At 39.3% G+C, this 22,792-nt stretch overlaps 1 protein-coding gene and 1 pseudogene across 1 annotated transcript in view; one reads left to right on the top strand and one right to left on the bottom strand.

Annotated features, from left to right (window-relative positions):
• Nucleotides 1-5,121: 5,121 nt before the first annotated feature.
• Nucleotides 5,122-9,720, top strand: LOC113062684 (retinol dehydrogenase 14-like; annotated as a pseudogene).
• A 1,324-nt stretch (nt 9,721-11,044) lies between these two features.
• Nucleotides 11,045-22,792, bottom strand: part of LOC113062982 (brain-enriched guanylate kinase-associated protein-like) — a 28,363-nt gene continuing 16,615 nt past the window's right edge. The window contains exons 3-7 of the mRNA XM_026233100.1: nt 19,697-19,858; nt 16,415-16,481; nt 15,505-15,612; nt 15,305-15,385; nt 11,045-13,796 (exon numbers count right to left, since the gene is read on the bottom strand). Of these exons, the coding sequence (XP_026088885.1) occupies nt 12,414-13,796; nt 15,305-15,385; nt 15,505-15,612; nt 16,415-16,481; nt 19,697-19,858 (1,801 nt within the window). The 3' untranslated portion in view covers nt 11,045-12,413. The remainder of the gene's footprint in view (nt 13,797-15,304; nt 15,386-15,504; nt 15,613-16,414; nt 16,482-19,696; nt 19,859-22,792) is intronic.

Genomic DNA, 22,792 nt, shown 5'->3' with positions numbered 1-22,792 from the left:
ACTTTGCAACGTTTTTGTGAGTGATAAAAAAAAATGTGTTTAATAAAATTAAACACATTAGTGCACACTTTTCCACACCACAATCAGTCAAGCTCATATCACCAGCAAACTTACACTCATTTACTTCCTTCTCTTCACTCTCTGAGGCAGAAGTCTCTAAACTCATCCTTTCTAATCACCCTACAACTTGCCTGCTTGATCCTATTCCATCTCATCTGCTTCAAGCCATTTCTCCTGAAGTTGTACCTGCACTCACTCACATCATCAACACTTCCCTCCACACTGGTGTTTTTCCCTCATCATTTAGACAGGCACGTATAACTCCACTACTTAAGAAACCCACCCTCAACTACAGGCCAGTTTCCCTTCTTCCTTTTATTGCAAAAACACTTGAACGGGCTGTGTTCAAACAAGTCTCTACATTTCTCACACACAACAATCTATTTGACAGCAACCAATCTGGCTGCAGAACTGGACATTCAACTGAGACGGCCTTGCTCTCAGTTGTTGAAGTCCTAAGACTGGCAAGAGCAGAATTCAAATCTTCAGTACTTATCCTGCTTGATCTGTCCGCTGCTTTTGACACAGTTAACCACCAGATCCTCCTATCAACCCTCCTGGCAAATGGCATCTCAGGAACCACACTTCAATGGTTTGAGTCTTACCTATCAGATAGGTTCTTCAAAGTATCTTGGAGAGGTGAGGTGTCCAAGTCTCAACATCTAACTACTGGGGTGCCTCAGGGCTCAGTTCTTGGACCACTTCTCTTCTCTGTCTACATCAGAATCAGAATCAGAATCAGAAAGAGCTTTATTGCCAAGTATGTTTGCGCATACAAGGAATTTGTTTTAGTGACATAAGCTTCCAGTACACAGAGACACCAACACACAGACAAAAAAAAAAAAAAAAAAGAAATGTAGCCAAATAAATAAGTGTATAAACAATTGTGCTATAAATGATAATGGGATAGGATTGAAAAAGATGCAGGGATGTACTAGGATGGAGGGGTAACAAATAAATATAAGGATGTTGCACTTTTGTTTGCATAAGCAAAAGTGGGGAACATTTAACTGTTCATGAGGTAGATTGCCTGGGGGAAGAAACTGTTTTTGTGCCTTGCTGTTCTGGTATTTGCGGCTCTGAGACGCCGGCCAGATGGCAAAAGTTCAAAAATGGGGTGACTTGGATGTGAGGGATCCAGAGTGATTTTCTGAGCCCTTTTCCTCACTCTGGATGTATACAGTTCTTGAAGGGTGGGCAGGGGAGCACCAATAATCCTTTCAGCAGTCCGAACAGTTCTCTGTAGTCTTCTGATGTCCGATTTTGTTGCTGAGCCAAACCAGACAGTTATAGAAGTACACAGTACAGACTCAATGACGGCTGAGTAGAACTGTTTCAGCAGCTCCTGTGGCAAGTTAAACTTCCTCAGCTGGCGAAGGAAATACAACCTTTGTTGGGCCTTTTTTACAATGGAGTCAATGTGATTGTCCCACTTCAGGTCCTGAGAGATGGTGGTTCCCAGGAATCTGAATGACTCCACTGCAGTCACAGGGCTATTCATGATGGTGAGTGGGGAAAGTGCAGGGGGGGTTTCTCCTGAAGTCCACGATCATCTCCACTGTTTTGAGCGTGTTCAGCTCCAGGTTGTTAAGACTGCACCAGACAGCCAGCTGCTCAACCTCTTGTCTGTAAGCAGACTCCTCACCGTCCTGGATGAGGCCGATGACTGTAGTGTCGTCTGCAAACTTTAGGAGCTTGACAGAGGGGTCTTTAGAGGTGCAGTCGTTGGTGTAAAGGGAGAAGAGCAGAGGGGAGAGAACACATCCCTGAGGGGCGCCAGTGTTGGTGGAGCAGCTGTTTGATGTGAATTTCCCCAGTCTCACTAACTGTTGCCTATCTGTCAGAAAGCTGGTGATCCACCGACAGATAGAGCTAGGAACAGAGAGCTGGGTCAGTTTGGTCTGGAGGGTTGTTGGGATGATGGTGTTGAAAGCCGAACTAAAGTCCACAAACAGGATCCTCACATAAGTCCCTGTTTTGTCCAGATGTTGCAGGATGAAGTGCAATCCTATGTTGATTGCATCATCCACGGACCTGTTTGCTCGGTAAGCAAACTGCAGGGGGTCCAGTAAGGGTCCAGTGATGTCCTTCAGATAACCCAGAACCAGTTTTTCAAACGACTTCATGACGACAGACGTTAGAGCCACAGGTCTGTAGTCGTTAAGTCCTGTTATCTTGGGTTTCTTTGGGATGGGGATGATGGTGGAGCGTTTGAAGCAGGAAGGTACTTCACACAACTCCAGGGATCTGTTGAAGATCTGTGAAAAGATGGGGGCCAGCTGGTCAGCACAGATTTTCAGACAGGCTGGTGTAACACCATCTGGGCCTGGTGCTTTTCTTCTTTTGTTCTTCTTGAAGACCTGGCGCACATCATCTTCACAGATTTGAAGAGCAGTAGGTGTGGAACGGGGGATTGCAGGAGGTGTTAATGGTTGTGCAGGGAGATGGTCAGAATGGGTGATGGGGGTTTCAAATCTGCAATAAAACTCATTCAGGTCGTTAGCAAGCCGTTGATTAGCCTCAGTGCAAGGGGATGGTGTCTTGTAGTTTGTGATGGCCCTCAGTCCTCTCCAAACTGAAGTTGAGTCGTTGGAAGAAAACTGGTCTTCCAACTTTTTAGCGTAGGTCTTTTTAGCCGCTCTGATCTCTTTGTTCAGTGTGTTCCTGGCCTGATTGTACAAGACCCTGTCCCCATTTCTGTAGGCATCCTCTTTGGCCTGACGAAGATGTCTGAGTTTTACTGTAAACCATGGCTTATCGTTGTTGAATGTTAAATAAGTCCTGGTAGGAATGCAAACATCCTCACAGAAACTAATATAGGATGTTACAGTCTCTGTGAGTTCATCCAGATCGGTGGTAGCAGCTTCAAAAACACTCCAATCAGTGAGGTCAAAACAAGATTGTAAATCCTGCTCCGTTTCGCTGGTCCATCTCTTCACAGTCCTTACTACAGGTTTAGCAGATTTAAATTTCTGTTTGTAGGATGGTATAAGATGAATCAGACAGTGATCAGAATTTCCCAAAGCTGCTCGTGGAACAGAGTGATATGCATCCTTTATTGTGGTGTAACAGTGATCCAATATCTTACTGTCTCTGGTGGTACATTTAACATGCTGTCTGTATTTTGGCAGTTCACGGGAGAGATTGGCTTTATTAAAGTCCCCCAGAATGATTAAAACAGAGTCCGGGTGTTGTTGTTCTGTCTCTGTGATCTGATCAGCAAGTTTCTGTAAAGCTGAGCTCACGTGCGCTTGCGGATGGATGTAAACACTAACCAGAATGAACGAGTGAAACTCCCGCGGCGAACATGGCATCATTAGGTTCTGTCATTCAGAAACATGATGACACTCAACTCTACCTCTCATTCCATCCTGATGATCCGACGGTAGCTATTCGCATCTCAGCTTGTCTAACAGACATTTCTTCCTGGATGATGGACCATCACCTTCAACTCAACCTTGCCAAGACAGAACTGCTTGTGATTCCAGCAAACCCATCGTTCTATCACAATTTCACCATCAAGTTAGGCACATCAAGCATAACTCCTTCAAAAACAACTAGAAGCTTTGGAGTTATAATTGATGATCAGCTGACTTTCTCAGACCACATTGCTAAAACTGTCCGATCCTGCAGATTTGCTTTATTCAACATCAAGAAGATCAAGCCCTTTCTTTCGGATCATGCTGCACAACTCCTTGTTCAAGCTTTTGTTCTGTCCAGGCTGGACTATTGCAATGCTCTCTTGGCAGGTCTTCCAGCCAATTCTATCAAACCTTTACAATTAATTCAGAACGCGGCAGCAAGATACATTTTTAATGAGCCAAAAAGGATACACGTCACACCTCTGTTTATCAATTTGCACCGACTTCCAATAGCTGCTCGCATAAAATTCAAGGCATTGATGTTTGCCTACAAAACTACCACTGGCTCTGCACCCATTTACCTAAATTTGTTACTTCAGACTTATGTGCCCTCTAGAACCTTGCGTTCTGCAAGTGAACGTCGCTTGATTGTGCCATCCCAAAGAAGCACAAAGTCACTTTTACGGACTTTTAAATTAAATGTTCCCTTCTGGTGGAATGAACTCCCCAACTCAATCCGAGCAGCTGAGTCCTTAGCCATCTTCAAGAATCGGCTCCATCTCCATCTCTTCCATCTTTATTTGACCCTCTAACTTTAACACTCACTATTCTAATTCTATTCTTTAAAAAATCGAACTACTGTACCTTTCTAATCTTTTTGTATTCTATGTTCTTTTCATTTATTATCCAATTGTATGTATGTGTGTGTGTATGTGTAAAGACCTCTAACTAGCTTGCTCTATTCTTTTATTTTTTATTTTTTTATTCTATCTGTTTTCTTTTTATTTATTATATTATTTAAAATCCCATGCTATTTGACTGTGTTAACCTAACTGAGACTTGTTATAGCACTTATATATCATTGCTCTTTTTTTTTGTTTTTGATTGCTTCCACTGTCTTCATCTGTAAGTAAAAGTGTCTGCTAAATGAATAAATGTAAATGTAAATGTTAACTGACAAAATAGCAGCAAGCGATGCCTCATATGTGTATCACACAGGGACTCAGCTATAACAGCAACGACTGTCTTGTTAAGCTAAACGGTGCTTTGTTTCAAGACTCAAATGTTGTGAAGAAGATGCGCTTGGGGAGAACGAAAGCAGAGATTATCACAATGAATGTTTTAGGACCAAAGACTGTGTGTGATATCAGAGGCATGCCCCTCTTTTCTTCTTTTGCACTTAAATGTTTTATTTTGTACTCCTACAGTGCAGGAGTGACAAGTGTTTTGTCTCAGTCCTTTTATTGAACCATTACCTATTACCTTTACTATTTGTCTGTGTTAATGCTGCTGTAAATGAACAAACTATTATTATTATTTATTATTATTGTCAAGGCATGAGAGTTATGTATTAATATTTTATTAAAGGGATGGTTCACCCAAAAATGAAAATTCTGTCATCGTTTACTCACCCTCAAGTTGTTCCAAGCCTGTATGAGTTTATTTGTTCTGCTGCACACAAAGGAAGATATTTGGAAGAATGTTTGTAATCAAATCATGGTACCCATTGACTTCCATAGTAGGAAAAAAAATATACTATGGAAGTCAATGGGACCGATATCTGTTTGGCACATATTAATGGGACTGCATATTATTATCATCATCTCATATTATTATGATTATTATACCATAATTGTAGTAACTGCAGGTATTTTGGTACTGTACCTTGATAAATTGTAAATAATGAAAATAAATGGGAACTGGACTGATTGTCACACTTTTAGGTCAAGACGATAATTTTCACAGGGTTGATTTATTATTTTCAAGTACATTTCTGGATACACGTTATTGTCTTGACATTTAATAGATTTTCATTAATATAAACTTTAAAAATGAAATAGCATAGATGGAAAAAATAACATGAAACACACAAAATTGCTAAACTATTATTTTGGCCAACAGAAATATATGAATCTATATCTATATCTAGAACTATAACATTAGAAGTGTCGCTTTGGTTGAGACTTGATCTTGACGGGCTGACTTAGTGTAATATGAATCCTAATACTCTAAAATATTTAGAAATATTCTCACTCACAAACATCTTGAATGATCCTTTAATGGGTCGCAGTGAAATCTCAAATTGTTATCATGACTTATTTCGTATTAGGGATTTTGGTAACACTTTAGAATAAGGTTCCATTAGTTAATGTTAGTTAATGTATTAATTAACATGAACAAACAATGAATAATACATTTATTACTGTATTTATTCATCTTCGTTAATGTTAGTTAATGAAAATACAGTTATTCATTGTTGATTCATGGTAATTCACAGTGCATTAACTAATGTTAACAAGCACAACTTTTGATTTAAATAATGCATTAGTAAATGTTGAAATTAACATGAACTAAGACTTATAAAGGCTGTAGAAGGATTGTTCTTGCTTAGTTCATGTTAACGAAAGTAGTTAACTAACATTAACTAATGGAACCTTATTCTAAAGTGTTACCGGGATTTTTAATTGTTTTCAGTATGTATAATTTTGCTCATTGCCTTATTGAAAGCAAAATAAATAAATTACAATTACATTGATTTTTCAATCTTTCCATGGTGCTAACATTTATTACAAAATTATAAGAGTAACACACTTAACGATAAATACAGCTATTTTAAAATTAAATGAAGTTATGACATAACACATGCGCAGACCTGAGCCTGACCCTTCATTATATAGTTAATATAATGCATATTGGTTTTACTTAACCTTCTAGTTACTCAAATACAACCACTGTAACAACTTCCCCATGTAACAACCACTCCTGACGTCCCATTTTAGATTTATCAGACATTTACAGTACAGACCAAAAGTTTGGACACACCTTCTCATTCAAAGAGTTTTCTTTATTTTCATGACTATGAAAATTGTAGATTCACACTGAAGGCATCAAAACTATGATTTAACACATGTGGAATTACAGTATTGTTCAAAATAATAGCAGTACAATGTGACTAACCAGAATAATCAAGGTTTTTAGTATATTTTTTATTGCTACATGGCAAACAAGTTACCAGTAGGTTCAGTAGATTCTCAGAAAACAAATGAGACCCAGCATTCATGATATGCACGCTCTTAAGGCTGTGCAATTGGGCAATTAGTTGAATTAGTTGAAAGGGGTGTGTTCAAAAAAATAGCAGTGTCTACCTTTGACTGTACAAACTCAAAACTATTTTGTACAAACATTTTTTTTTTTCTGGGATTTAGCAATCCTGTGAATCACTAAACTAATATTTAGTTGTATGACCACAGTTTTTTAAAACTGCTTGACATCTGTGTGGCATGGAGTCAACCAACTTGTGGCACCTCTCAGCTGTTATTCCACTCCATGATTCTTTAACAACATTCCACAATTCATTCACATTTCTTGGTTTTGCTTCAGAAACAGCATTTTTGATATCACCCCACAAGTTCTCAATTGGATTAAGGTCTGGAGATTGGGCTGGCCACTCCATAACATTAATTTTGTTGGTTTGGAACCAAGACTTTGCCCGTTTACTAGTGTGTTTTGGGTCATTGTCTTGTTGAAACAACCATTTCAAGGGCATGTCCTCTTCAGCATAGGGCAACATGACCTCTTCAAGTATTTTAACATATGCAAACTGATCCATGATCCCTGGTATGCGATAAATAGGCCCAACACCATAGTAGGAGAAACATGCCCATATCATGATGCTTGCACCTCCATGCTTCACTGTCTTCACTGTGTACTGTGGCTTGAATTCAGAGTTTGGGGGTCGTCTCACAAACTGCCTGTGGCCCTTGGACCCAAAAAGAACAATTTTACTCTCATCAGTCCACAAAATGTTCCTCCATTTCTCTTTAGGCCAGTTGATGTGTTCTTTGGCAAATTGTAACCTCTTCTGCACATGCCTTTTTTTTAACAGAGGGACTTTGCGGGGAATTCTTGAAAATAGATTAGCTTCACACTGACGTCTTCTAACTGTCCCAGTACTTACAGGTAACTCCAGACTGTCTTTGATCATCCTGGAGGTGATCATTGGCTGAGCCTTTGCCATTCTGGTTATTCTTCTATCCATTTTGATGGTTGTCTTCCGTTTTCTTCCACGTCTCTCTGGTTTTGCTCTCCATTTTAAGGCATTGGAGATCATTTTAGCTGAACAGCCTATCATTTTTTGCACCTCTTTATAGGTTTTCCCCTCTCTAATCAACTTTTTAATCAAAGTACGCTGTTCTTCTGAACAATGTCTTGAACGACCCATTTTCCTCAGCTTTCAAATGCATGTTCAACAAGTGTTGGCTTCATCCTTAAATAGGGGCCACCTGATTCACACCTGTTTCTTCACAAAATTGATGACCTCAGTGATTGAATGCCACACTGCTATTTTTTTGAACACACCCCTTTCAACTAATTCAACTAATTGCCCAATTGCACAGCCTTAAGAGCGTGCATATCATGAATGCTGGGTCTCATTTGTTTTCTGAGAATCTACTGAACCTACTGGTAACTTGTTTGCCACGTAGCAATAAAAAAATATACGAAAAACCTTGATTATTCTGGTTAGTCACATTGTACTGCTATTATTTTGAACAATACTGTATATATGGAATATATATATAACAAAAAAGTGTGAAACAACTGAAAATATGTCATATTGTAGGTTCTTCAAAGAAGCCACCTTTTGCTTTGATTACTGCTTTGCACACTCTTGGCATTCTCTTGATGAGCTTCAAGAGGTAGTCACCTGAAATGGTCTTCCAACAGTCTTGAAGGAGTTCCCCGAGAGATGCTTAGCACTTGTTGGCCCTTTTGCCTTCAGTCTGCGGTCCAGCTCACCCCTAAACCATCTCGACTGGGTTCAGGTCCGGTGACTGTGGAGGACAGGTCATCTGGCGCAGCACCCCATCACACTCCTTCTTGATCAAATAGTCCTTGATGCCTTCAGTGTGACTCTACAATTTTCATAGACATGAAAATAAACACAACACAACATACAGTAGAACAGAAGAGGGTTATGAAATGCAGTTGGAGTAAACCACCTTGGTCACTTCCTTCTGACAAATCTTTTGCTGGACCTTCTGAAGCAGTCGGCGTCCAGCTGTATCGTCGTGGTCTCATCCAAGCTCTACAAGTACGGCAGCAACAACTTCGAGGACTTGAATAGCGAACAGAATTACAACAAAGCTTTTTGCTACAGCCAGAGCAAGCTTGCCAACCTACTATTCACTCGTGAGCTGGCACGCAGGCTGGATGGTACTGGGGTAACTGTAAATGTCCTCACTCCGGGTATGGTAAGGACCAGATTGGGCCGGCACGTCAACGTCCCCCTGCTGATTAAGCCTCTTTTTTTGCTTGTCTCTTGGTTGTTCTTCAAAAGCCCACTGGAGGGTGCTCGGACCCCACTGTACCTGGCATGCTCGCCTGAAGTTGAGGGTGTGTCTGGAAAATGCTTCTCTAATTGCAAAGAAGAACAATTGCTTTCTAAAGCCACTGATAACCATACTGCTAAATGGCTCTGGGACCTAAGTGAAAGCATGGTGGGTCTTAGGAGGTGAAGGGAAGAAGCAAGAACTACCCTTCACAAATGTGCCAAATGCAAACCTCGAACATCAGTGCAATGGATTTTTTTGGGGAGTGTTTTTGGCCAAGTGCCCTGAGGGACTTACTGGATAACAGACAGGAAATTAAAATGTCCATCTGTTCCCCCGTATCTTTGCTGCAGTGTTTTCAGAGATGGCCTCAGGCTTGTGACTCATTCTACTCTGTGAATGAGAGCCTGAAAGTATGGAGTCCGACATATCTCTTGAATACAAATGACAGGAGCAGTGTGCCCGAGAAACATATGGCTCAAAGCTATCGTGAATATAGAATAACGCAAACACCACTGTATATCTCTCAGTGTAGATTAAGTGGTGATTTGTGTCCACGTTATTACAGTACATCAAGATTGTTGAATCTTGTTGAAGCAATTAATTTGACAGAACTATTCATCTATGAAGTGAACTCGACACAATTTAGCCTCCCAGAATATTCTCTTCTCATAATGCTGAAAGTAAACTCGGTAGCTCCCACCCTGTGACTCATTTCAAGATATATTTGAAAATGTTTTGACATCCCAGTGTCCAAAAGCAATGAAAAAGGAAACACGTAGGTTGCAGCTCTGCAGATAGTGTGGTGTCACTACTCGAATAAAGAAAAAGGGAATCAGAGTAATGGCTAAAATTTCATATACCTCCTATATACTCCTGTACATTAGGCATTATTAGATCATTTTCATTTGCAGTGGAGGTGTAGGGAGTTTACAAGCTACTGTCCTCAATCACACGCACTAACATGAAATGTTTCGAGTGTAAATGCTGTGCTTCTGTTATTCTCTAAATCCTGAATAAATTGAATGCTGGAAAAGAAGCCTGTCGTTTGTGGAGGAGGACCAAGGTCCTTCCTTTGTATGCTGTCATTCACACTGTACAATGAGGAAACATTTCATGCAGGATACAGAACTCTAAATTATAAATTCTCCCCAATACACCTCAGCAGCAAGCTTTACTCCCCAACAGGAGCAGTGTAGGAAATAAGGGGGAGTTAAAGAGACGGGCATTGTGCAACTTTTGTGCTTTATTAGATATAGAAAGCAAAGCAGAAGAAACAGAGTCATGCATCATTGTGTCAACTGACACAGGATCCCCGCTGATTAACAAAGAAGAGAGGGATTGAATCGTGAGGTAGAGAGGGCCTGAGGGAGGGGCTTACAGCACTGAGAAACAAAAGAGAGAAAACACTGAAAAGAACAATCACCTCGGAAATTCCATCGCCCAACAAAACACATCAGGAGTTAAATAAATGCCCAGTGCTTTCAAGAAATTGTACTTGTTTGGTGATGTAATAGACTCAAGTATTATCAAATCTATTTGAAATAGAAATAGATCAGAAGTATCACTTTGGTTGAGACTTCATTTTGACGGGCTGACTTAGTGTATTATGAATCCATGCAGAGTTTATTCTCAAAAAGTGTTTTCACAAGGCCTCGCTCACAAAGCTGTAGAACGATCCTTTAATGGGTCGCAGTTAAATATCAAATTGTTATCATGACTTAAATCATTTGAGGCATTTTTAATTGTTTGCTACGTTGCCCGTGAGAAGACATGGTCAGTTCACTTAGTTTTGTCGTGGCCACGACATAATAACTCATGGGAACGTGATAATATGTCGTGGCCACAGGATATTAATTCGTGGGAATGTCATATTATGTCGTGGCCATGAGATCCTTTTGTCGAGGTAACGACATCCTTATGTCGTGGCCTCGAGATGCCATGTTTAGGGAACAACATCCATTTTTTCCTAGCCACGTCTTCTTATGTTGAGGGAGCGACATATTTTTCTTGTGGCCGCGAGTTTAATGCGTAAACAAACCTCTGTGACCATAGCAACTCATTCATGTTTTATTTTAAATTATGAAATTATTATATTATTTATTTTAGAAAATATTTCATTATTAAACTATTATAATAACCATATGCCTTGGCTACGGGACTTTATTGGGTGTGATAGTCAGCATTCAAATGAAGTTTATCACGAATAAATAATAAATTGAATAAATAATTGTTATAATAAGGAATTAATAAACAGATTCATTTGTAAATGAAAACACAACACGCTTATTTATCATCACATCATGTCAAAACTTTATTGGCATAATTGTCAGATAAATGATAAATGAGCCTGTTGTGTTTTCATTTACTAATGAATCTAGGGGCTAAGCAAGTTTCTGATAGGGCTATAGCACCACTCTAGGGCAGCCACTGGCATGCTATAATAAATAATATAATATTTTCTTAATTAAAAATAAAATATTATAATTAATACATCTCTGATAATCCTGGGTTTCTATTGTCACGCAGGTTTGTTTACGCATTAAACTCGTGGCCACGAGAAAAATATGCCGCTCCCTCAACATAAGAGAAGTGGATGTCGTTTCCTCAACATAGCATCTTGAGGCCACGACATGATGACGTTCCCACAAATTAATATCTCGTGCCCACGACACATAATCACATTCCCACGAATTATTATTTCGTGGCAGTGACAAAACTAAGTGAACAGACCATGTCCTCTCACAGGCACCGTAGTTTGCAGCGTGTAATTGTGCTGACGTCCTTATTAATAGCAATATAAATCATTTACAATTATATAGATTTGTCAGTCTCTCCATAGTGTTACATTTATTAAACAGTTATAGATATAGCATACTTAACATTAAATACAGCTATTTATAAATTAAATAAAAGTTCAAATTTCTTGTCAAAATTAGCATTTCTTTTTTACAAAGCATGTGTTGTCCATTCAGAAACCCTTATGAGCCCAGAAGGCTTTTGGTAAGACAAAGTTAATCTATCTCTCTCTCTCTCTCTCTCTCTCTCTCTCTCTCTCTCTCTGCAGACAAGTTTGAAAAATTCATAATGCATCTAATGTACTTAAAATACTTTCCAAAAACCACACAGAACCATTAATAAACTTTCAAAATAGGCTATACAAATAGTGCTGAGTGTTAGAGCTTCATATTAACTGTAGAAACATGAGCAAATTATGTTCGATGTTTAGAAAACACTGTAACAGATACAGAAATAGAGGGGAAAAAAGATAAGAGAGCTTATGGACTGAAAATATTCAAGAGAAAATCCCATCAAATGTTTGCCTCAAACTGTAGCTTAACATTCAAAACCTACTGACAAAAGAGAGGAACTAGGAAACCCTGCTCTTAGTTTAGTAGAGTACTACAGATCCATGAAAGAGAGCTACCAGGAAACTCTGCTCTCAGTTTAGTAGAGTACCATAGAGCTGTGCCTTGGTGAGACTGTCCTTTCTTGACAGTCCTAGTGTGCCAAATTTTTGGTACGGTTGTTGTGGAGGGGGTGGTGGAGTGGTTCGCTGAGGGGACATGCTGTGCCTCTCGGGTTGGTAATGCTGCAGCTCAGCAGCCATCTCCAGAGATCCATGGTCCAGTGACTCATTTGAACTGTTGGGACTTACGTCAACATACTCTGTTGCCTGGCCCCCAGCTGCCACCGCACCATCTTTGGGGCTGTAGAGGCTGTGCTCAGACTCTTGGCTATCCTCCTTGGAGTGGTAAAGGTGAGGTTGGCTTTGCTGCTGCCGTAAGCCTGGGCTGCAATCAGGGCTGGGGCTAGAGAAGGGATCTACTACCCCGGCATGATGGTGGTATACATCAGTACCTTCCTGAAAGCTACTGTAGAGAGGACCAAGACGGATTTTTGCAGGCCGGACTGAGAAGTGCTGCTCAGAGAAGCTGTAGGGTGATGCCCGGCCGGGACTACGGTATGAGTGGGCACTCAGGTCCTCCACACTCAGTTGCCTCCAACGACCAATCAGCTCTTCCTCCTCAGGATTAAAAGCACTTCCACGGCGACTGTCACCATAGGTGATGCTGGGGGAGGTGGAAGGTGGCAGGGGCTCATAAGGTTCACTGTAACAGGAAGACATTGTTCTGCTGTAGATGGGTGAGCTTCCATTCTGATGGTGGCTAGACTCAGGCTGTTGAAAAGTGTGGGCCTTCGTAAAGGCGCTTGGACTCTCCCTCTCCCAGGAAGAGTCACTCTTGTGCTCGTATTCACCTCCATCCCTCCAGTCCATGTAAAGAGCTTGGTGGCGCGGAGAAGATGCAGCACTGCTTGGAGGATCCTGACCCTTGTCCTCTGATCCTCCTCCACTAAAACTTGAGTAAGAGCTAGAGCCTCCTCCCAGAGAGGTTGTAAACTTTCTGAAGTCCTGGGAGAAGCCAGGCTGCAGGGACATGGATCCCTCTTCTGGGTTGCTGTCAGTGGAGTTCTGGGGTTCATACACTTTCCGCTGTCCATGGAGGTCCATGCTGGGTCTGCGCTCTCGTCTCCGTTCATCAGGGCAATAAAGTGCTGTATCACTGCTATGCAGGTCTGACTTGTAAGTAGCTCGGAGGCCAAGGCGCTCAGTGCTACCCACAAGGCTTGTGCCCACAAGGAATCCCTGCCGTTCCTTGGGTTGTGGGCTGGGTGAGCGAGAGGCTTGACTGCCGCAGACCTCGTCTGGTTTCTCCAGGACCTTAGCAATGACAGAGGCAGGCACTGTGTCGGCATACGGGGAATGGCAGATAGAAGAACCCTCCATGTGCAAGCTTACACGCTCCTGAAACTCTGCAGGCAACTGAGAGAGTAAAACAAATATTTATATTAGATGAACCAATGAACAATAAGAGTTGAGAAACTTGCACAAAAAGTTATGGAAACGTATCTGCAAGGGATAAGTGGGGAATAATAGGTAAGGTACGAAGTTTGCAAGAAACATGCAAGAGATTGGTGAATGAAACCAAAGCACCCAGTGAACACAGACATTTGTAAAGCAAACCACCAAAGATATTGTTAAAGACCAGTATTAAGTCTTCAGATAAGTCCGTACAAATGGTCTACGTAAGTACATGGTTTGTAGTATTTCATTTAGTGAAAATTGGCCAGAGAGAAAACCACAGATTTCATTATCATTGACACAACACACAGCGTACTAAGCATCAATCCAATATCACAACCCTTTTTACTTCTCAGTGTTTTTCACCATAGCAACAAGAAGAAAGTCAATTGCAGTATATGGCCAATTATAGAAACGTAATAAGAGCAAAGACAAATCAAAAAATGTATTCTTTCAAAATCAATAGGGTAGATTTTGGTTGATATCTAATTCATACAACATCTGTTGACTTTCTGAGTGTTGTTCCTTTTGAGACATTTGAGCTGCTTTTAAAAATATTCTCTATGGTTATTCAGAAACTTGATTTTTCCTCATAACCACGAGACACCTCTTGTCCAGCTATGTCCATCTATGAATGCTTAGTGCCAAATCTTTGACATTTTCATATAAAACAATATGCAACGCTGAAATCCCTCAACACATTGTGTAACAGACACACTGATGTTTCCATTCAAATATATCTGGCAAATATGAACAGGATTTTTTTACAGAAGGCAGCATTTCAACATTAGTCTCTGCTCTAAACATCGTGGGACTGGAGTAACGCTTGGAGCAGATTTGAAGAATAAACTGCCAGGTTTGTTGGCACACAGTATTATTACTAAACATCCTCCTACTTCTTCCTTGCCAGAAGAGTCACCCATTCTTAATTGGGACAGAGCCTCAATTTTTCTTTAAACAAGAACTTGATTTACTATGGCTGACCTAAATATTAGTTTCTTTCAAACAAAGTTTCTGTAGCTAAACTTAAACGATATTGCACTAAAGGGAATAGTTGGGTTTATTTATATAAAATATATTTTGGAAAATATATTGTGTGGATGTCATCCAAAAAGGCTGACAGAGTTTCATTGTTGTTAAAAAGACATATCCAATTACATTTCACTGTATATTTAATTTTTACATACTTAATTTGACCATTTTCAAAAACTGAACAGATAGCATAATGTAGCAGGTAAGCTAAGTACATGTTAGTGTACCACAGAGGCAATAAGGGATATATGTTGTTATTATTATTAGAATTATGCCTATTAGCATCCTTTAATTTAAAAAAAAAATAGTTAAATAAAGAAAGCAAACAATGAAGAAGCTAATGAGTGTTTCATGTAACAAATTACTGCATACTGTAGTACCCATAAACACAATACTTGCAACATTTGCTCAAATCAAGGTAAAATGTGATAACTTACCTCAGATAACTGGGCTCTGTAATGTGACTTATTGCACTGCAAGAGCTGTGCAGCCAGGTTACAGTCCTTTCTGTACAAGTCCTATTGAGAGTGGCAGAAAAGCAACTTTTAGATAGAGAAAAGCAAATACACATTCCTCTAAAGGGCTGCCATTAAGCCTCAGTGCATAAAAGAAATCACATTGTCATTATTTCTCTTACATTGTCCTCTCTCAGTTTCTCAATGGTCATCTTAGCTTCCATGAGATGATTGTTAAGGACGATGATTTCTCTGCTAAGAGCCCGTTTCTCATCATCGTGGTGCTGTGACTGGATGAAAGGAGCACATTTAAAAAAAAAAAACTATATGATATGCATTTACAATCATATATACCCTGAGACCCTGATTCATACCGCCAGTATGAATACAGACAATTTCACAAAGGGAGAAGTCAATGCATGTGTTAAGTCATTCTGTACCCCTGGGAATTAATCGGCGTATTCAAAGGAACATCAATAAAAGGCTGATATCACATGATTTTCCTTTCATAGCTGAACCCTTAACCTTCACGGTCATTATTGACGTCTGTGGGCGTAATCTTTTGCTAAAAACATTTGTTTACTATACTGTAACAAACTCGGAATAAACCCCGAGGAGTGGATCCTAATACAGACATGTAATGGTCATACAATGAACTGCAGCAGGCAGGCTAATTATATTTCAATTGTTTCAAACTTCAAATTAACAAACAGGCTGTGATGCAGATTTTGTGAGTATAATAGACTCACTATCACATTGTCATGTGAAGGCGGATAGGCTGTTGTAATGGACTATAATTAACGTCAGGCGCACCAGTGGCAGTGTATTGATATTCAAATAGACTCTAAGTGTATTCAGCGCTATTGTACACGTTTAACACATTCCCTAATCTTTCACACCAGAAAACAAGTACACACATGGACAGAAGTGTGGACAGCGATGTAAACACTTCCATCCGAAAAACACTTAAAGAGGATGATGAGTACTCGTGAACACATATGCAAACAAAAACCTTCACATACAAAAAGCAGTGGCCATACACCTCTTGTATAATTTGGGCTTTTTTAGTGTGTGGCCGATGTGTGCACTCACATTTTGGTGGATTTTATCCTCTAAGTCCTGGTTGATCCTCTGCAGTGCCGAGTAACTGCTCTGTATTCTGTGGGAAACACATGAACAAAACATCTTTTTATTATTATTTATTTTATTTTTTTATCCAACATGCACTGGGAAGTCTTAAATGCTTTCCTTATTTCCATGGACACAAGTCGGTTACCAAAACTCTTACCACCTGTTTATCTTCACCATTATGGTATCTGTTGTAGTATTAATTCATAACATTTATTTTACGGTGGACCGAGGATCCCAACACATGGCAAAGCTATAACTGTATAACTGACTCCTACATATTTGGCATCTGCCAAGTGAAGTAAAACAATTTCTGTGTCCCAATTCACTTACTATCCTTCCACAATAGTAGGCAAGGCTAGAAACAATGAATTCCAAATTATAATATGTTTAAACATTGGCGCAGAGGCACCTTTTTAAGTGGCATGAAAGGAACATAATGGTAGCTGCCTCAAAAATGGTTAAAACTATATAATGTCAAGAAGTCTGCGATATTCTCTATTATTCAGTATTATTAACTGTATTCACAGCTTAATGGTTTCTATTTTCTTCCCCAAAGAGAATTAATGTAAAATACCATAAGCAATGAACATAGGCATAATTCAGTGTTGTAAGGTGCTTTGTTTTTTCTTTCCTTTAAAAATTGTTTCCGTTTCACTCTAGTCAGTTTTCATCATTTTAGCTTTCAGAACGGTGCTTGCGAGTGTCGCCTTTGTAGCTACAGTACTCTGCGCCCTTGATGCATATTTCTGTCAAGCCCACACTGAGACGAGCTCCACAGCAGACTTCTAACTAACAGTCAATGTGGCATTACGTCAAGAAAGTGTGGACCCAGAGAATGAACGCAAGGGTTGAAGGTGGTGTGCTTTGGGACGGGGTCAAAGAGTACTGCATTTTAGGCTGTAGGCTAAAACCAGTAATCATGTAAACATTTTAGGACTTCTGGTAGTATCGTCCTAAAGTATCAATGTTTTTGTTATATGGGTTTTTGATTAAATGCCTACATTTTTTTTTACAATTGTTTAAAAAGCTTTTACTTGATATGAAGTGACAGTTCAGTGGTTATAGAAAGGTAAACTTATCTACTCACTCATCTGCTTTTACAGCCTTGTTGTGTTTTTGATTGCGCTCATGCAAACTATTCTAAAACTTACAAACTAAATGTTTTTTTTGTTTTTGTTTCTTAATAAAGACTTGTCACATTCAAGTGAGCATGGTGTAGTTCGTTTATATAGCTTACGGTTTGCTTTTTACTTCTGGTGACTGTATTTAGGCTCTAAATTTCTTAAAAGTTATGGTAATTTGTGAAGATTATTGTGATGAACAAAATGTATAAAAATCATGAACTTTTCTTGATCTTATTTTCTGCAATAATTTAAATGCCAATGAAAAAATACTATTGGGTTTGTGTCAAGGGAACCAGGGTGATTCAAACTTCAAGATACGCTTACAAAAGCATGTCATCAATGTAGCATATATGTGCTATTTGTCAGTATTTAGTACTTTATTTCATTAGCATGGGGGAGGCCGAATTCGAGACTTGCTGCAAAGGTTTTTTTGATTCAGACAGAGTGTCCCCCGAACATAAATATCAAACATGTTTTGATTCGGCTTCCTCTAGTCTTGCGTAGCCAGACCTTCTGACTGACGGCTGAAGGTCTGGAATCCATCACCGCTTTCATTGGCCAAGGCCCGCCCATGAGGCCGTTTGACGGACATGTCAAACAACCAATCACAGTTCGTTTTGTTCAGCTTCAAGTTTTGAGGCAAGGAAATGTCGCCACAATAACAGACTAGGTGTAAAACTCTCTGACATATATTAAAGATTCCATGCCGCGCACTTTAATTTCACATACTTTTATAACTGCAGCATTTACTTGATCCTGATAAGCGCTCATCGTCACAGTTGTAAACACAACAGCTTTCTTCTTTCATGAGGAGTTTGTGGTTACGGAATCTTTGTTTCCAGGCAGAACGTTAAAGAACGCGACACACACGTCTCCTGGAAATCCTGTAGAATTCAACCAGTCGGATGATGACTTCGACACTCCTGAAGTGTTTCCATGTTTGTGTCCCATATGCATCAGATGTTTAGCCAGTGGTCCGTGGGCGTGACGTCTGAGGCTGGGACTAGGCTGCCTCTGACAATAGCCACCTACCAGATGTTGCGTGCTTCTGAATCTTGGTAGCTAAGTTTTTTTTCTGTTTTGTTTTTCACAAGCTCATCATGACTAGCTAGTCAAGACTGTTACCTGGAAACAGGAACTTAGTCACATAAATAAACTATGCTTCTAAGCATAGGTTGAGAACTGTAGTTCCAACCGCACAACTTATGTGTTGTTTTGTGAATTTTCATTGGAACTATAGATTCGGAAAACATCAAATCATTGAACTATGTTGGTAATGATGGAACTTGCGTCCATAGTTGGCTAACAATGCTGTTGAGAAACACACCCCAGGTTTGCAGCTACAAAATATCCCAAAACAATCAGAGTTCCACCATCATGTTTCACTGTTTACTGACTTCCTTACAAGAAGACTCACAACCTCTAAAATGATTTTGATAAATTTTGATTCAAAAGTCCTAAATGGAATATCATCTAAATAGGTACAACATTTGTTAAGGAACACACTTTGAGACCGGAAAATATATGATCTATGTTGGATGAATGTGTGTTGTATAAATGAAATTCAGATGTACTATATCCACAATGTTGGCTTTGTCATGTTACCTACATCAGTTGCATCACTTCGCTACCATTAATAAATCTTCTCCCATGGGATCATGGGATAGTAAAGTGTCCACTGGATGTGCAATTCAGAAATGTAGGCGAAACTAGTAGTAGAAGTGTTTTATGAACATTACAAATTTAGACATGCTACTCTGGCAACTGCCTATTACATAGAATAGAAGTAGACATATTTGGATGCTTTCTTTGTGTTTTGACCAATATAAACCCATAAAAATTGAAATCAGGAGGGGTGCAAATACTTTTTTTTTTACACTACTGTATTAACCTTAAAGATGAGTAAGCTTTAAGGTGATGAATTTGGAAAGATGTTAGCACTTACATACTGCCGTGTATTTTGCAACAACAGCAGGTACATACTTAGAGAGCATAGTAGGCGAATTGGGATAGAGCCAAGTTGATTGTCCTGTCTGATAAATTGTTTAATGAGTTTCCATATGTGAACAGAAAGCCACACTATTTAAAAGCCAGATGCTATTGTGTACACTCTTCTTACCGGCGTAATTTGTCGGTGAACTTGTCAAGCTCCTCCTGGGCTCGGCGCAGCTCGGTCTCCAGGTACTGCCTCGTGGAATCAAACTCGCGCTCTAAAAGCTCCAGCTTATGAGTGGTGTAGGAGAGACGTTTGCGCAGGTCTTCTTTTTGTTCCTGCAGAGAGCTGCATACAGATGTGCATGCGATTACATTCACTTCATATTACGAGAAATGACAAAAATAGTCCCTGAATCCGTTCGACACGGATCAGGTAGACATTCAGGATCAATGAAGGCAATGTAAAATCTCAGTTTGGGCCAGATTTCTGAATGTATTTCCCTTCATTGTGCTGACATGATCGATAACTGCCATGCAACCCACTGATCACATTTAATGTAACCCAAACACACTCACGTCAAGAGTGCCTTGGTAAATCAGGTTTACTGATCTATTTAATCCCCAACACTCATTTTTCTCATTTCCCACATCGATACTTAGTCACATGACCTATGCCATGTACAAATGGTCTATATATAGATCAAACACACAAGCGGGGATGGGGCGAGAGAGATGGATGGAACCAAACACAGCTTTTTACGATACACAAGAGAACCTCTGAGTGCCCTAATGATTTCGTATTGATGGACAGATGTGTGGTGAACGAATAATGACTTTCTGCCTGCTGATAGAGGCGGCGGCTTTCAGCATGCCACAAACCACACTCGATCAGACGTGCAGACAACACGTGTCTAAAGCAGTGAGGATGCGACACAATCGATGCACACGTGTATTTGAAAGTGAGCACACGCACAAGCCAGCACACACTTGTTCTCAGCAGGACGCAGTAGAACACACACATGCACACACACACAAGCCAAAACATTAAGTCTGACATCAAATGAAAGTTGGATTCCCCTTATAAAATGTAGTATGGTGGTGTCATGGTAATATTATGAAAATGAATAAATAACATATTCAGATATCACGGTATTCATGGTACTCCATAAAAATGTCAAAAAACACCATAGACACTGAACTGCTCTGTAGGTAATTCTGCATGTCCATTTATTTATTGATTTATGTGTTTTTTATTTATTATTTTTAGCATTTAATATATAAACATTATAACATAAACATGAAATGAAATAGTGAAAACTAGGGCTGTCAAAAGATAAAAAAAAAATAATTGCACAGATTTCTGTGAATAATTGTGTGAATAATTGCACATGACATTAAAATGTCAACATTGTAAGTAATTTCAGTTTGCAAGTGAACTAGTGAATTCAAATAAACTAAAATTCATAAATTAAAATAGTAAAAACTAGGTCTGTCAATAGATAAAAACAATTGTAATTGCACATAGCACTGAAATTTTTAAACTGAAAGTCATTTTAATTTTCAAGTTAACTAAATCGTAAAAAAAATCATAAAACAACACAGTAAAAACTATAGGCCTATCAATTGATAAATTAATAATAATAGCACATATTTCTTTGAATAATTGCACTAACATTAAAATTTGAATTCCTAAATATATTTTCACATCTCCATATTAATATATTTATAAAGTATTGGACAGATGATGCTAGTAGAATTTTTTTCTCCAGTCTATATTTTTCATGGTGGCTTGCCACTATTATTATTATTATTTACTTTTCTCACAAGAACACAGTTTAAACTTTTAGTTATAATCTACCCTCATCATATAATTGATATCCCTTTTCTCCTTATATGTAATATATAACAGTGTGTACTCTCAACTCAAAGCATAACAATTGCTGAGATACAGTATATGTGACAACTAGCCTGGTTTTCTATGAACTTTGCTATATTAAATTAAATGTATGCATTTAGCAGACACTTTTATCCAAAGCAACTTACAGTGCATTCAAGCTATCAATTTTTACATATCATGTATTCCCGGGGAATCGAACCCCCAACCTTGCGCTTGATGGGGAAGTGCTCTACCAATTGAGCTACAGGAACACTACAAAAACAGACGGATATAAAATTCTCTATATAAAGGAGATGAGTCGGTGTATAGTCTGTATATGACACTACATGATTTATTCCACATTACCCACTGTATACTGACATTGTATATATAAATATATATATATACAAGTTGATTTGACTAATTTCTTTAAACAGCCCTATTTTACAAAACAATAACACTTCCGTAGTCAGGAGTGGATTGGAGAGCACATGATTATGGTCCTGTATGTGTGTACTATAGCATATTCACTGCTCAACACTTGTAGCACCAGCATTCTTGATGGTCAGCACTGGACGGAGATGGACATGGTCGATGGGATGACTGTGGTGGGCGGACGACGGGGTTGAGAGAGCGTCTTACCTCTTTTTCTGAAGTTTACAACCATTTCGAGAGGTTTTAAGGGCTGTTTTTCCAATATATATCTTTTTCATGGTTTTGGCTGTAGACCACCTCTCATGAAGGTCTGTGTATAAATTCTCTGCTCCCTAACAGGGATTCCTCTTATTCCTGCTTGGGTTTCAGGTTAGGTTTCCCATGTAGCCCTGACAGACCGCTGGAGATCCTGCCAACAGAGTAAAGAGAGTGGCGGCCTGCGCTTGCAATCATATTACAAAATAATAGCGACAACAATTAAAACAGTCTCATCAAACTTGTGATTCATCTCCAAGCTTCATGCCTGAAACTGTCACGCCGAGAATGAGCGCGCAGCGACAGGCTTAATTAACCTCTTTGGGCCGGGTGCGTTTGTGAGCGACGAGATGAAGTAAGGTAGGAACGCGATGAGACAGCTTGCGACTTCATCAAAAAAACATTCACCTAGTTCATCTGTAGAGTGCTGCAGCTTGGGGAATATTTATACCTCACATTTATGGCACCTTTTCCACTAATAGGGTTCGAAACAAGGCCCAAAACTCTTCAAAAGTTTAAAAGGAGGAAAAGGATTTCAGAAAAGGATTGTCCGTCCAACTATATCTAATATGAGCAATTGAAAAACCAAGATTTGGGAAATGCTAAATTTGTTGTTTTCTTAAAAGAAGTCTCTCATGCAAAGCAAGACTGTATTATTTAATCAAAAATACAATAAATGAGTAATATATCTCTTTCAGTGTTACGTGATTTTTT

The sequence above is a fragment of the Carassius auratus genome, chromosome 45, assembly GCF_003368295.1.
Source record: "Carassius auratus strain Wakin chromosome 45, ASM336829v1, whole genome shotgun sequence".
Lineage (NCBI taxonomy): Eukaryota > Metazoa > Chordata > Actinopteri > Cypriniformes > Cyprinidae > Carassius > Carassius auratus.
This window is presented reverse-complemented; position numbering and strand designations above follow the sequence as displayed.